Raw genomic sequence first — 14896 nt, 5'->3', positions numbered from 1 at the left:
ATCTCCAGCCACTCACAGCGCTGGAGCCACGATACCCGGAAGACACGCTAAGGCAAAATGTCATCTCCCTCGGCATGGACCGGCTGAGATACCAACGCTTCGTTCGAAGGTAAATATTTAATAATGAGCTAGTATGCGGTGCATACTAGCTCATTATGCCTTTTGCCTTACAGGTGTAGTAATAAAAAAAGTGTCAGTGGGTATACAACCGCTTTAATACATGGGGGAGATTTACTAAAACTGTTGCACACAGAATCTGGTGCAGTTGTGCATAGTGATCAATCAGCTTCTAACTTCAGCTTGTTCAATTAAGCTTTGACAAAAAACCTGGAAGCTAATTGGTTACTATGCACAGATGCACCAGATTCTGTATGCAACAGTTTTAGTAAATCTCCCCAGTAGTTTCTTTCATTATTTGGTTGGCATGGTCAAGACTAACAGAATATTTAGAAAACATATATATTTGAAGTCAGAAAAAGATGAATATATGTAGCATATTAACCACTAGGCTACCGCCCGCCATCAAATGACGGCCGGACAATAAGCCTCTCATTCTAGGAGGACGTCATATGACGTCCTCACCTTCCCGAGCCGCTGTGTCACTGGGAACCCGATGCACGTGCCCGGCGACGGCGATGTCCGCCGGGCACCCACAATTGCCCAGTAACTGAGCAGTACCGTGGATCTCTGTGTGAGATCCACGTCCTGTCAGGGAGAGGAGACCGATGGTGTGTCCCTTGTACATAGGGACACCGATCGGTCATCTCTTCCAGTCAGTTCCCTTCCCCTACAGTTAGAATCACTAGGGTACACATTTAACCCCTTGATCGCCCCTTAATGTTAAACCCTTCCTTGCCAGTCACATTTACACAGTAATCAGTGCATATTTATAGCACTGTTCGCTGTATAAATGTGAATAATCCCAAAATAGTGTCAAAAGTGTCCGATGTGTCCGCCACAATATCGCAGTCACTATAAAAATCGCAGATCGATGCCATTACTAGTAAAAAAAAAAAAAAAAATGTTATAAATCTTTTCCCTATTTTCAGCCGCTATAACTTTTGCGCAAAAACAAATCAATATAAGCTTATTGCAATTTTTTTTTTACCAAAAATATGTAGAAGAATACGTATCAGCCAAAACTGAGGAAAAAAATGTTTTATATATATTTTTGGGGGATATTTATTATAGCAAAAGTAAAAAATATTGCTTTTTTTTTTAAATTGTTGCTCTTCTTTTGTTTATAGCGCAAAAAAAAAACCTGCAGAGGTGATCAAATACCACCGAAATAAATTACAATTTCCTTTGGGTACAGTGTTGCATGACTGCGCAATTGTCATTCAAAGTGTGACAGCGCTGAAAGCTGAAAAATGGCTTGGGCAGGAAGGGGGTGAATGTACCCGGTATTGAGGTGGTTAAATGTGTTTTCGGTTTTTGAGTTAGCAGGTGAAGCTTTAGACTCCTTTTCATGTTTTAATGGTTCTCAGTTTAGAAACCTGCTGGTTACACAGTTCGGTGACAAATATTTTATTAGGTTTACAATATAAACAATGAAAATATATACAGTTGTATTACAAATTAGGTTACAGCTCCAGGTCTAAATGAGAGCACTTTCCAATACTGGCTCATAGAAGATCCACTGTGATCTTACCATACAAGGTGGCAAGGCACAAGGCACTTCAGAAATACGAAATACATGGCTGGGGGGGGGGGGGGGGGTAAGAGAAGGGGTGTTCGCTCGGGGAGGGTACGGTGGAGGTTGGCCATGCCCCTCCGATCTACCGGGACTATCTCTGTAGTGGGGATGAATTGAAAGGTTGGGCAGCAAATATAATTTTTTTGCAAGAGACTCATTTTAAGTACTCATCTAGGGTGGGTTTGAAGTCTATAGGCTTCCCATTGTGGGTTCACGGGTATTCCCCCAACAAGAGATCAAGGGGGGTAGCTGTGGGCTTCGATAGCAATACTCCATTTATTTTAAAAGCAATGGAATCAGATCCTGAAGGAAGGTTCTTATTTGTTTAATAAAGAATACACATTAGTAAATATATATTGTCCTAATGTTCATCCTAGTCTGTTCTTAAAAAATGTATTAAAAAAAATGGAAAATTTTAGAGAAGGAAAAGTGATTATGGCAGGAGATTTAAATTTTGTTTTTGATCCAAGTCTGGATACCCAGCCTATTTCTCTCCGGTCGGAGGGAAAACATTTAAGGACTGTTAAACAAAAATTACATCAGCAACATTTAGTGGAGGTGTGGAGAGTCCTGCACCCAGGGGGGAGGGACTTTACATATTACTCCCAGGTACATTCCTCATATTCAAGGATAGACTATGTGTTCCTAGACCATCAGCTCTTAGAAGGTTCAATAAAGGCAGAAGTGAAATCGATCACCCTCTCTGATCATGCTCCGGTTGTGGTTAGCCTAGAGCTAAAAGATATACCGGATAAGCAAAGATCCTGGAGGCTGGACGAATCACTCCTATATGATCAGGCTATAGTGGAAGACTTGGAAGGGGAATTGTCTCTCTTCTTTATAGAGAACAATATAGAGAATATTGCACCAACGGTCCTGTGGGAAGCTCATAAAGTTTTCTCTGTTCAAATTTTTTATTGAGAAAAAAGAACACAGAGTACAGTAACAGACCATTTTGGTTGGAACAATAAAGGGTATACCATGGTACATCATGGATAAAGTAAATACAGTCATAGCAACAGGACCTTCTAAACATAGACAACATGTCATTACGGAACAAAATAAGGTAAGGTGTTATAATGAAAACGACTGTGAACGTAACAGCAAGGGACACATAAAACGTATATTAGTGGGGGGAATAGCTCCAATCCAAAAACATTGTAGAACAAAAACCTATACTCTGTAGGTCTAGGCAAGAGAGACCGTGTTTGTGGATAGCCCAAAAACAATCAGTGCTATAGGAAATTCAGGAGTTGGAACAGAGACATAAAAGAGCAAATGACAGGGAGGTATTGGTGGAGCTGACGGGAAAGCGGGAAGCTTTAAAAGATATGTTGATGCTAGATACTAAACAAGTTTTTATTAAAATGGCCAAAAAGCAGTATAGATTCGGCAATAAATCAGTGAGATTGTTGGCAGGGCAGATTAAACCTACAAGGAATTTGAATTATATAGCAAAGATCAAAAATAAAATAGGAGAGATGAAACATTCTACTAGGGATATTAATAAAAAATGTACGGAGTATTATCAATTATTATATAAAGTAAATGACCTACAGGATCCTGGGGATATACAAGATAGAAAAGATAAGATAAGAAGATATCTGAAGCGAATAAAACTGCCGGAAATAGCAGAAGATGATTCAAGGAGATTAGATAGGGATATCGCTAGAGAAGAAATAGAGCAGGCTATTAAAGATACTAAGGCAGGGAAGAGTCTTTGTATTCTATCCCTACGGCCCAAATTCAAGTCAATGGGACCCTCTCGGATAGTTTTAGGCTTTTTAATGGGACTGGTCAGGGCTGCCCACTCTCCCCTTTGCACTTTGTGCTCTCATTGGAACCTTTTTTAATATCTATAAGAGCTAATCAGGAAACCCAAGGTATAGAGGTTGGGGGTCAAGAATATAAAATATCCGCTTTCGCAGATGACATCATGGTGTATATAACAAAACCTATGCAAACCTTTCCAAAAATTATGGAAGAACTGGGAAAATATGGGCATGTATCAAATTTAAAGGTAAATATGGAAAAAACAGAAATATTAAATATTTTGGTTTCAACAAGTGAGAGTATAGATCTTCGAAAATTATATCCCTTCAGATGGAAACAAAACGATCTAAAATATTTGGGAGTACTCCTGTCAAAATCAACTGTAGATTTATATCAAGATAACTACATGCCTTTGCTGAATAAAATTAAAAATTAATTGAAAAGATATCCCGCTCATAGACTGTCATGGTTTGGCAGGATAAGTGTGGTCAAAATGATGATCCTTCCAAAAGCTCTGTATATATTTCAAAGTTTGCTGATAAATATTCCCGGGGCATACTTTAAAACATTGAGATCAGTAATACAGAAATTTGTGTGGAATAATAAAAGCAACTGTATCGCCTTTCGGACATTAACTAGATCCACAGAGAAGGGAGGGGTATTCCTCCCGGACCTTGAAAAATATCATGAAGCAGCAATTTTGCGGAGGGTTATGGACTGGGCCCGTGCCCCTCGGCAAAAAAAATGGGTAGAGTTGGAGGAAAAAATCTGTAATTCTGCCATAGGTCAGATTATTTGGATCCCAAGGCAGTTTAGAGGCCCCTTGGAGGAAGCGGCTCCGATTACGCTAGAAGCATTAGGAACGTGGGACAAGTTAATTAAAAATACTCAAGGACAATACAACAGCCCCCTAATGCCCTTAACAGGAAATAACTATTTCCCACCGAGGAAAGATAATAAATTATATCTAAAATGGACTACATCGTCCTATTGGAGATTAAGGGATGTTATGAGGGGGAATGCCCTATGTTCATTAATCGAATTGCGTGAAAGATATGGGTCCACTCCTTGGGAAGTCTGGAGATATAAACAACTGCAACATTTTGTAGGCTCCCTCCCAAAACCTCTTCGGGGGGTCTGTAGGCTGAACTCATGGGAAAAATTAGTTGACCAAATGGGGATAGACAGGCATGGAATTTCTACTATCTATAAGTTGTTGATGACACATCTAGAGCGAGGAGCCGTGTGCCAAACGGAGAGTTGGGAACTAGAACTGAATCAGCCACTACCAGATACCATGAGAAGTAAAGTTTTAGATTATGTTCACTCCACATCTCTTGATACACGGATAAAAGAAATGAACTTCAAATTATTAATTAAGTGGTATTATGTCCCAGCAAAACTACACATGATAAATCCCCAGGCGTCACCTTTATGTTGGAGGGAGTGTGGGGAGGTGGGAACTCATGCCCACATTTGGTGGCAGTGCCCTAAGATCCAGTCATACTGGGTGCAAATATTAGAGTTAATTAGGGAGATCAGTGGGACTGAGATTGGCTTGGACCCTTGGCAATGTCTGTTCCATGCTATGGCTATCCCCAGGAAGAAATATAAAACAGAAATTATCCCAATTCTACAAAATGCAGCAAAGGCATTGATTCCGAAAAGGTGAAGGGACAAGCAAGCCCCTTCGATACAGGAATGATTGAGGGAGGTAGAAAGGATAAGAATTATGGAGGAGGTAACGTACCAACATAAGGAACTAAACAGTGGAGATATTTAGACAGTCTTGGGTTTATGCGGGCTATATGAGTAGGGAAGGCAGTACCTAGGTAACGTTGGTCTGTCTGGCTTAATATAGGAGTAGTTGCTCTATCCCCCCCCCCATAGAAGGTGTGTTTAAGATAGAAATTTATAGTAGTCACATGAACTAATTAAAGGATAAGAGATGGGATAAACACGCACAATGCACTTTAAATAATATAATATAGTATGGGTGGGTACGGGGGTTTACCCCCCTCCCCCCTCTTTTTTTTTTCCTTCCTTAAAATTAATAGAAATATAGAGAAGTCACAGGAGTTAATTAAAGGATAAGATGTACACGAGGCACTTTAAATATAGTATGGGTGGGTAGTGGGGTTTCCCCCCCTCTACCCCCCCTTTTTATTTTCCAAGAGAGGCAAATAGGTAATGGGGTAAGAGAGTGTTACTCTCGTCCCCTCATAATAACAAAAATGGAGGTCACAGTCACCAAAGGATAAGAAATGGGAATTGGGCACTTAGGGCCAGATTCACGTAGAACTGCGGCGGCGTAACGTATCGTAGATACGTTACACCGCCGCAAGTTTTCATCGCAAGTGCCTGATTCACAAAGCACTTGCAATGGAAACCTACGCTGGCGGCCTCCGGCGTAAGCCTGCGTAATTTAAAGGGGCGTGTGCCATTTAAATTAGGCGCGCTCCCGCGCCAGACCTACTGCGCATGCTCCGTTTCGAAATTCCCGCCGTGCTTTGGTGCGAACTGACGTCATTTTTTTGAACGGCAACATGCGTAGCGCAATTCCGTATTCCCGGACGTCTTACGCAAACGACGTGAATTTTTAAATTTCGACGCGGGAACGACGGCCATACTTTATACAGCACATACGTGTGCTGTGTAAAGTTAAGGCACCCAAAACGACGACTAACTTTGCGACGGGAAACTAGACTAGCAGCGACATAGCGAACGCGAAAAACCGTTGTGGATCGCCGTAACTCCTAATTTGCATACCCGACGCTGGTTTACGACGCGAACTCCCCCCAGCAGCGGCCGCAGTATTGCATCTTAAGATCCGACAGTGTAAAACAATTACACCTGTCGGATCTTAGGGCTATCTATGTGTAACTGATCCTATGAATCAGTCGCATAGATACTCTGAGAGATACGACGGAGTATCTGAGATACTCCGTCGTATCTCGGCTGTGAATCTGGCCCTTTGCACTTAAATAGGTGGTTGGGTGTAGGGGGTTTTACATTTTTTTTCTTCCACCTTTTCGAGGGGGGGGGAGAGGGAGAGAGCAGAGGTAGAAGAGAGATGAAAGATCAGGAGGATGAAGGATTGAACCATATTGCTGTTATTGTTGTTATTTATGTTGTTGTTATTGTTGTTATTTATGTTTATGAAATGTTGAATTCATTTTAAATGTGATTCTTTTTGTACGCTTATTGGTAATGAAATGTAAATTATATTTGTGTTTTAAAAAATAGAATACATTTTTTTAAAAAACAATACAATATAAACAATGAAAATATATACAGTTGTATTACAAATTGGGTTAGAGCTCCAGGTCTAAATGAGAGCACTTTCCAATACTGGCTCATAGAAGATCCACTGTGATCTTACCATACAAGGTGGCAAGGCACAAGGCACGTCAGAAATACGAAATACATGGCTGCATTTACCCCTGGACTTTTGGAGTGAAAGGTATTCTTGCCCACATAAGGCCCCTTTTAATGTATCTTTGCTGTATAAACTGCTTCTAGCAATAGCACACCAAACCTTCCAACCTACCTTACATACTGAAAGCAGGAATACTTAAATAGGAGGTTCCATCAAAAAAACTATTTGCTTTAAACTGTAGCTTACGACTAAAAAAGAAAAAAAAAGAGAATTTTTTTTTTTTTTACTCATCTGGAAATGCCTGTTGCTATGCAGTCCCACTAAATCTGCCTTTGAAACCACCTAGGATTCCAACATCATCTCCCTCTAATGCTCCTGGGAAATGTGTGTCATCATTTCCCAGGATGCAGTGCGCTGTCCAATTATCACTCCCCATCCAAGACTTCCAGGAAGTAAGTGCCTGTAGGCTTCACAATGCCCACAAGCAAAATGACAACGGTGTAGATATAGTTTTATAAACTATCTTTTTTGAAAATCTATGCGATTTTTATTTTTTGCGCTTTAAACAAAAATAGAGCGACAATTTTGAAAAAAAATCAATATTTTTTACTTTTTTCTAAAATAAATATCCCCAAAAAATATATAACATTTTTTTTGTTTCCTCAGTTTAGGCCGATAAGTATTCTTCTACATATTTTTTTGTAAAAAAAATCACAATAAGCGTTTATTGATTGGTTTGCGCAAAAGTTATAGCGTTTACAAAATAGGGGATAGTTTTATGGCATTTTTCAAAAAAAAACAATGTTTTACTAGTAATGGCGGTGATCAGTGATTTTTTTCGTGACTGTGACATTATGGCAGACACAAGGGACACTTTTGACACATTTTTGGGACCATTGTCATTTTCACAGCGAACAGTGCTATAAAAATGCACTGGTTACTGTGAAAATGACTCTGGCAGTGAAGGGATTAACCACTAGGTCATGGGTGCTCAACCTGTGGCTCTCCAGCTGTTGCGGAACTACAATTCCCATGAGGCATTGCAAGCCGCTGACAGGTACAAGCATGTCTCCCAAAGGCTGAGGCATTATGGGAATTGTAGTTTTGCAACAGCTGGAGAGCCACAGGTTGAGCACCCATGCACTAGGTGGTTAAGTGTTCGCTACATAGTCTTTCTCACTGTAGGGGGAATGGGCTCTGTATCACATGACACTGATCTCCACTCCGAGTACACGGAGCCCAGACCAGTGTCATTCTCACTAGGCAGAGCAAGGAGATGCTTGTTTACACAAGCATCTCCCTGCTCTATACCTCCGTGAGACGATCGCGGGGATCACCGCGGCGATCGAGTCCGCGGGACCCGCAGTCCGACTCACGGGGAAGGTGGCAGGCATTTAAAAGGCCACGTACAGGTACGTGATTATGCCTGTCCATGCCATTTTGCCGACATTTATATACAGTGGGCGGTCCTTAAGCGGTTAATTGAATATTATTGGATACAGATTACTGAGAATGAAAATTACCACTGTGACTCTTTGATGGGACCCCAGGTTCTCAAATTTTTCAAAACTTCTATATCTCCCTCCAAATATATGAAATCACTGATACTACACGCACTGAATGCAGCCAAGAGTCTGACACCCAAATACTATAAACCCACTAAACCTCCACGTGTAGTAGAATGGATATCGCAAGTTTGTAAGACATTTTTGATGGGAGAAATCACAAGTCTTAAAAGGGCTGACTATGACACATATGTATTACAAAACAGGCTAGATGGCTACATTTTAAAACCTCCAACCTTCACAAGTCTTTTTCTGAAGACAATGCCACATCTTATTTTACAGGAGCACATACATCACAATAGGTTTTAATCATTGCAGACAGGAGATGACCTACTGAATAGTGAATATAGGTCATACTAAAACAGGTAAACCTATGCAGTGTTTCATCTCTGAATACTATACCTCACACCATAGATAAAAAGAAAGCTAAAATAATCAATTGTAAAGTAAGTACCTTTTATTTGATCACTTTTCTTCAATTTGCTTGATTCAGTAACTTTATAGTTTGATGAATGATGCTCATGAAGGGATGGCATTCCATGAAGCTCTGAAGACTCTATCACCTGCATGGGAGACACTTTCACTGATTGAATATTCCATCTGTCATCTTTGCAATATATTGTACCTAAAGTGCTTAGCTACATATCTTATGCTTGTAAATAGAAAAGTGTCCTAAGCAGGGGCGGACTGACAACTCATGGGGCCCCCGGGCAATAGAAGATTATGGGGCCCCTGGACTTACAGATGGCCACCACGCCAGGAGGCAGTGCAGAGGCGGGGCAGCTAAAATCTCAGGATTTTCACATCAAAAGCATGTCGGTTTCGGACATATCAGGGACAGAAAAAAACATAGATTTTTACATACTGTCCCTGGTTTTACTGAGCCTGGCAACCCTGATGGGGCCCCCTAGTGGCATGGGGCCCTCGGGCAGTGCCCAAGTGACTCAATGGTCAGTCCGTCCCTGGTCCTAAGTAGTGATAATACTGGGCCTTGGTTACACTGCAGCTGATTTACTGAGACTGTAGCAAAACTGTTAGATTACATATTATTTATTTTTAAAGTCTTATCCCAGTCAAACATGTTTTCTCTGTCATCCATTGGGGAACACAGCAACTGACTTATGCCGCGTACACCCGATCGGTCAATCCGATGAGAACGGTCTGATGGACCGTTTTCATCAGACCAAACCGATCGTGTGTAGGCCCCATCAGTTATTTATCCATTGATTAAAAAGTTTGAAACTTGTTTTAAAATTAACCGATGGATACCTAACCGATAGAAAAAAAACGATTGTTTGTAGGCACGTCCATCGGGTAAAAATCCACGCATGCTCAGACTAAATTAGGGGACGGGAGCGCTCGTTCTGGTAAAACTATCGTTCGTTATGGAGATAGCACATTTATCTTGCTGAAACAGACAGAAAAGCGCAAATCGTCTTTTACTAACACAAAATCAGCTAAAGCAGCCCCAAGGGTGGCACCATTGGATTTGAACTTCCCCTTTATAGTGCCGTCGTACGTGGTTTACGTGACCGTGTTCTGACATGATCATTTTTTTAACTGATGGTGTGTAGGCACGACTGACCATCAGTCAGCTTCATCGGTTAACTGATGGAAAAATTCAACAGACCGTTCTCATCGGATTGACCGATCATGTGTACAGGGCATTAGTTGTGGTGGTGTCATGATCTGGATCCAACCCCAGGTTCTCTGTTGTTCCTAGCAGTAGCTCTTCCTACTAGTACCTGTAGTACCTGTAGCTCTAGATAGTTCCTTGTCGGATCTCTTCATTTATCTCCATTAAAACACAGTTTTCTGCTAAACTCCTCCAAACTTCCAACATACATCTGTACCCCACTTTTATTGCTCTCCAATTTAAACCTGGCACTTTTGGCTAATGACTTTGGCTTCATCACTGACTATGCTCCTGAGTAATCTGACCACAACACAGAGTCCAATGTAGCAGCTGCTATGGCCCCTTTTTGGCAGCAAATTACATTCTAGCAAAGGTCTGGTGTTACTTATGGAGAAAAATGTTCTGAACTTTAAAATGTGAAAAATCAAAAAGAGGATCCATGATCACAGAGGAAAGTACTGGATTTACATTACGGTGATGGCGCATCTGTAAACTCTGATACACATATGACTCAATTACTTAAAAATAACAGAGACTGCAGTCATTATGGGGTTTCCTTACCCAATGTCGTACTTATATACTTCCAGCTGCAATCTGCTGCTGTTATTTCCAACAGAAAAAGGGTATTGTTTGATATTATCCTACTGACTCAAGAAGCGCTAGCTTGGGCCTTTTCTTATGTAGAACAGGACAATGCAATCCTGGATCATCCTGATACATTTGCCTCTTGTTTGGAGGAGATTAGAACCTGGATGGGAGCCAATTACCTCAAGCTTAATGGCTCCAAAACTGAAACTATGATCTTCAGTAACCATGATTGCCCTAGTAAGATGCCCGACTGGCCAGACTCCTTTAAACTGAGTCCGGTACCAGTCTCTAAGGTCAGGGACCTGGGGGTTATCCTTGATTCTAAGTTGGCATTGCGTAGCCAGGTGAATCAAGTGGTAAGTGTATGCCACTTCCACTTGAGACTCCTGAGATCTACGTTTCGCTTTATCGAGGACTCTGACAAAATCTCTATGGTCAATGCAATGGTTGGTAGTCGACTTGATTATTGCAATGCCCTGTATATGGGTGTGTCTAAGAACATCTTGCACAAGCTTCAGCTGGTGCAGAATGCGGCTGCCAGGTTACTCACGGGCGTGGGCCGGTACGATCACATCACTCCATCCCTACAAGCCTTACACTGGCTGCCCGTGGCACAACGGGCTCAGTTTAAGACGGGGTGTCTTGTGCATAAGGCCATCCATGGTTTTGGACCGGGCTATCTCAGAGAAAAATTCATCAGACATGTGCCTACTAGATCGCTGCGGTCTGAGAATTTGGCTTTGTTGAACATCCCCAAATTTGCTAAAAACAAATGTGGTGGGAGGACCCTGGAAGTTCAAGGAGCTCAGTTCTGGAACTCCTTGCCCCTTCATATAAGACTGGAAAATGATCTCCTAAAGTTAAGGAGATTGTTAAAAACATGGCTATATATCCAGGCTTTCGGGGTGACTTAAATATTAAGTATTTTGATAGCTCAAAAATGTTATATATTTAGCTTTGTATGTTTTATATTTTTTATTCACTGATTGTTATTGTTTTATTGTCACTTGTTTGGTCGATGTAGTTTTTGCCCCTTTTCTGTTCTGTTTTTATCCTGCCAGCGCATCGAGGCACGTGTGTAAGACCTGTGTTTTATAAGCATTTTAATAAATAAATAAATAAATAAAATTATTAGGCTTTTGATTAATCCAATTGCTGTTGGACAGTTTGGGACAGGGTTAATGCTCCATTGCTAAATACACAGTTGAATTTCAATTACAGAAAACAATTTGGAATTCAATAGCACGAACCAGTTCCACCAAGGGCTTTCTGAACAAATTAAAGATGAGATCGCCAAAGTAGAGACTCCTAATGACCTTGAAACTTTTATTACTTGTTTTTGTATAAATTTATTGGAGACTTATTGAAAGGAGGAGGGAGAGACTAGACATATTTAGAAGTAATGAAAGCTGTATTATACCCAAAAGCAAGCATTATATTGCAACTTACTCATTTTCATGCCGCGTACACACGAGAAAAATGCAATTTTTTAAATTGGTCATTAAAAACGACAGTGTATAGACTCCAGAGCATTTTTCTCGTCGTGAAAAATGGCCATTAAAAATTTAGAACATGCTCTAATTTTTCTCGACGTTTTTCACGTCGTTGTTTTTCACGTCGTGAAAAACGATCATGTGTAGGCTTTAACTACGGGAAAAAAATGCGCATGTTAAGAAGCAAGTTATAAAAACGGGAGCACTCGTTCTGGTAAAACTAGTGTTTGTAATGGAGATAGCAAATTCGTCACGCTGTAACAGACTGAAAAGCACGATAATTGAAAACCCTGAATCGTCTGTCATCAAACTTTTACTAACACAAAATTAGCAAAAGCAGCCCAAAGGGTGGCGCCATCTGAATGGAACTTCCCCTTTATAGTGCTGTCGTACGTGTTGTACGTCACCACGCTTTGCTCGAGCATTTTTTTTCCACGATTGTGTGTATGCAAGGCAGGCTTGACAAGAATCACGTCAAGAAAAACGTTGTTTTTTCTAGGACATTAAAAATGGTCGTGTGTACGCGGCATTAGATGTGGTGGCTACATTCGTTTTCCTGGTTTAGGCTTTTTTTTCTCTTATTTTCACCTGGTCATCCAGCCAGTAAGTCTGATGTTTTTTTAATAGAACAAGCTCTCCAGCAAATGTAGCAGTTAAGTCCTGTACACACAATTGGTCCATCTGATGAGAACGGTCTGATGGACCGTTTTCATCGGTTGACCGATGAAGCTGACTGATGGTCAGTCGTGCCTACACACCATTGGTTAAAACAACGATTGTGTCAGAACGTGGTGACGTAAAACACAACAACGTGCTGAAAAAAACGAAGTTCAATGCTTCCAAGCAAGCGTCCACTTGATTCTGAGCATGCGTGGATTTTTAACCGATGGTTGTGCCTACTAACGATCGTTTTTTAACTATCGGTTAGGAATCCATCGGTTAAATTTAAAACAAGTTTTTTTTTTTTTAACCAATGGATAAATAACCAATGGCGCCCACACACGATCGGTTTGGACCGATGAAAACTGTCCATCAGACTGTTCTCATCGGTTTAACCGATCGTGTGTAGGCCTCGTACACACGACCGTTTTCCTCAACAGAATCCATCAAGAAACTTGGTGGCAGAGCTTTTTTGCAGAGGAAACTGGTCGTGTGTATGTTTTTCATCTAGGAAACTGTTGAGGAACTCGACGAGAAAAAGAGAACAAGTTCTCTTTTTCCTCAACGGGAGTCTCAATTTCCTCGTCGTGTTCCTCGTCGGGCTGGTTTTCGACGAGAAATGCTGAGAAACCCGCGCATGCTCAGAATAAAGTAGGATACGGGAGCGCACCTTTGGTAAAAGTAGCCTTTGTAATGAAGATAGCACATTTGTCACGCTGTAACAGTCTGAAAAGTGCAAATTGTCTCTTGCCAAACTTTTACTTAACACGCAGTAACATGAGATTAGCAAAAGCAGCCCCAAGGGTTGTGCCAGTGGAATCGAACTTCCCCTGCCGTTGTATGTGTTGAACGTCACCGCGTTTGAGAACGAGGAGATTTGGTCTTGACAGTGTGTATGCAAAGAAAGCTTGTCATGTTTCTCCACAAGCCTGACAAGAAACTCGTCGAGGAAAACTGTTTCATTTACGACGAGTTCCTCGGTCGTGTGTACGAGGCCTGAGTGTTGAGCCAAACTACTTACAATGGGGGGCTTACAATGATCAGCTTTTATTTATTCACGTAAAAAACGTGTTGGCCTCCAACAGTGAAAAGGAATTGCCGCCTTTTTTAAATTTTACATAATCAGAACATTGTACTATGGGAAATAAAAAGCCAGGGATGTATAGTTAGACCTGGGTCACATTTTACAGGTAAAACAGAGAAAAAAAAGGATAAATAAAAAGAGTGGGACAAGATGAGGGATAAGCAGAGGGAAGGGGGGAGGATGGTGGGATTCCCACGGAACATCCATGTCCCAAGACATACAGTCAGGTCCATAAATATTGGGAGATCGACACAATTCTAATCTTTTTGGCTCTATAAACCACCACAATGGATTTGAAATGAAACGAACAAGATGTGCTTTAACTGTAGACTTTTAGCTTTAATTTGAGGGTATTTACATCCAAATCAGGTAAACGGTGTAGAAATTACAACAGTTTGTATATGTGGCTCCCACTTTTTAAGGGACCAAATGTAATGGGACAATTGGCCAGGTATGTGTTTTTCCCTCATTATCCCATTTACAAGGAGAAGATAAAATGTCCAGAGTTCATTTCAAGTGTGCTATTTGCATTTGGAATCTGTTGCTGTCAACTCTCAATATGAGATCCAAAGAGCTGTCACTATCAGTGAAGCAAGCCATCATTAGGCTGAAAAAAACAAAACAAACCCATCAGAGAGATAGCAAAAAGGTGTGGCCAAATCAACTGTTTGGACATTCTTAAAAAGACTCTGCCTCCATCTGCCTCCCAGCTAGGATAGTCAGTGGCTGGGAGCTGGTGTACAATTCCAAGCTGTCAGGCCTCATACACACGACTGAGAAACTCGTCGGGGGAGACACATCGTTTTTTGTTGTGAGTTCTTTGTTAGGCTTGTCGAGGAACTCGACAAACTTGCTTTGCGTACACACATCAAGATCTTCTCGTTCTCAAACGCGGTGACGTACAGCACATACAATGGCAGGGGAAGTTCGATTCCACTGGCACAACCCATGGGGCTGCTTTTGCTAATCTCATGTTACTGTGTGTTAAGTAAAAGTTTGGTAAGACGATTTGCACTTTTCAG

The 14896-nt window shown here is 41.1% G+C and overlaps 1 protein-coding gene across 1 annotated transcript in view; it reads right to left on the bottom strand.

Moving 5' to 3' along the window:
• FAM227A (family with sequence similarity 227 member A) overlaps positions 1–14896 on the bottom strand; it is a 90393-nt gene that overhangs the window by 60635 nt on the left and 14862 nt on the right. Inside the window, exon 4 of the mRNA XM_040359471.1 lies at positions 8868–8976. Within this exon, the coding sequence (XP_040215405.1) occupies positions 8868–8976 (109 nt within the window). The remainder of the gene's footprint in view (positions 1–8867; positions 8977–14896) is intronic.

Source organism: Rana temporaria, chromosome 7 (genome assembly GCF_905171775.1).
Source record: "Rana temporaria chromosome 7, aRanTem1.1, whole genome shotgun sequence".
Taxonomy (NCBI): Eukaryota; Metazoa; Chordata; class Amphibia; order Anura; family Ranidae; genus Rana; species Rana temporaria.
The sequence above is the reverse complement of the archived record's forward strand: the minus strand, read 5'-3'. Positions and strand labels throughout refer to the sequence as shown.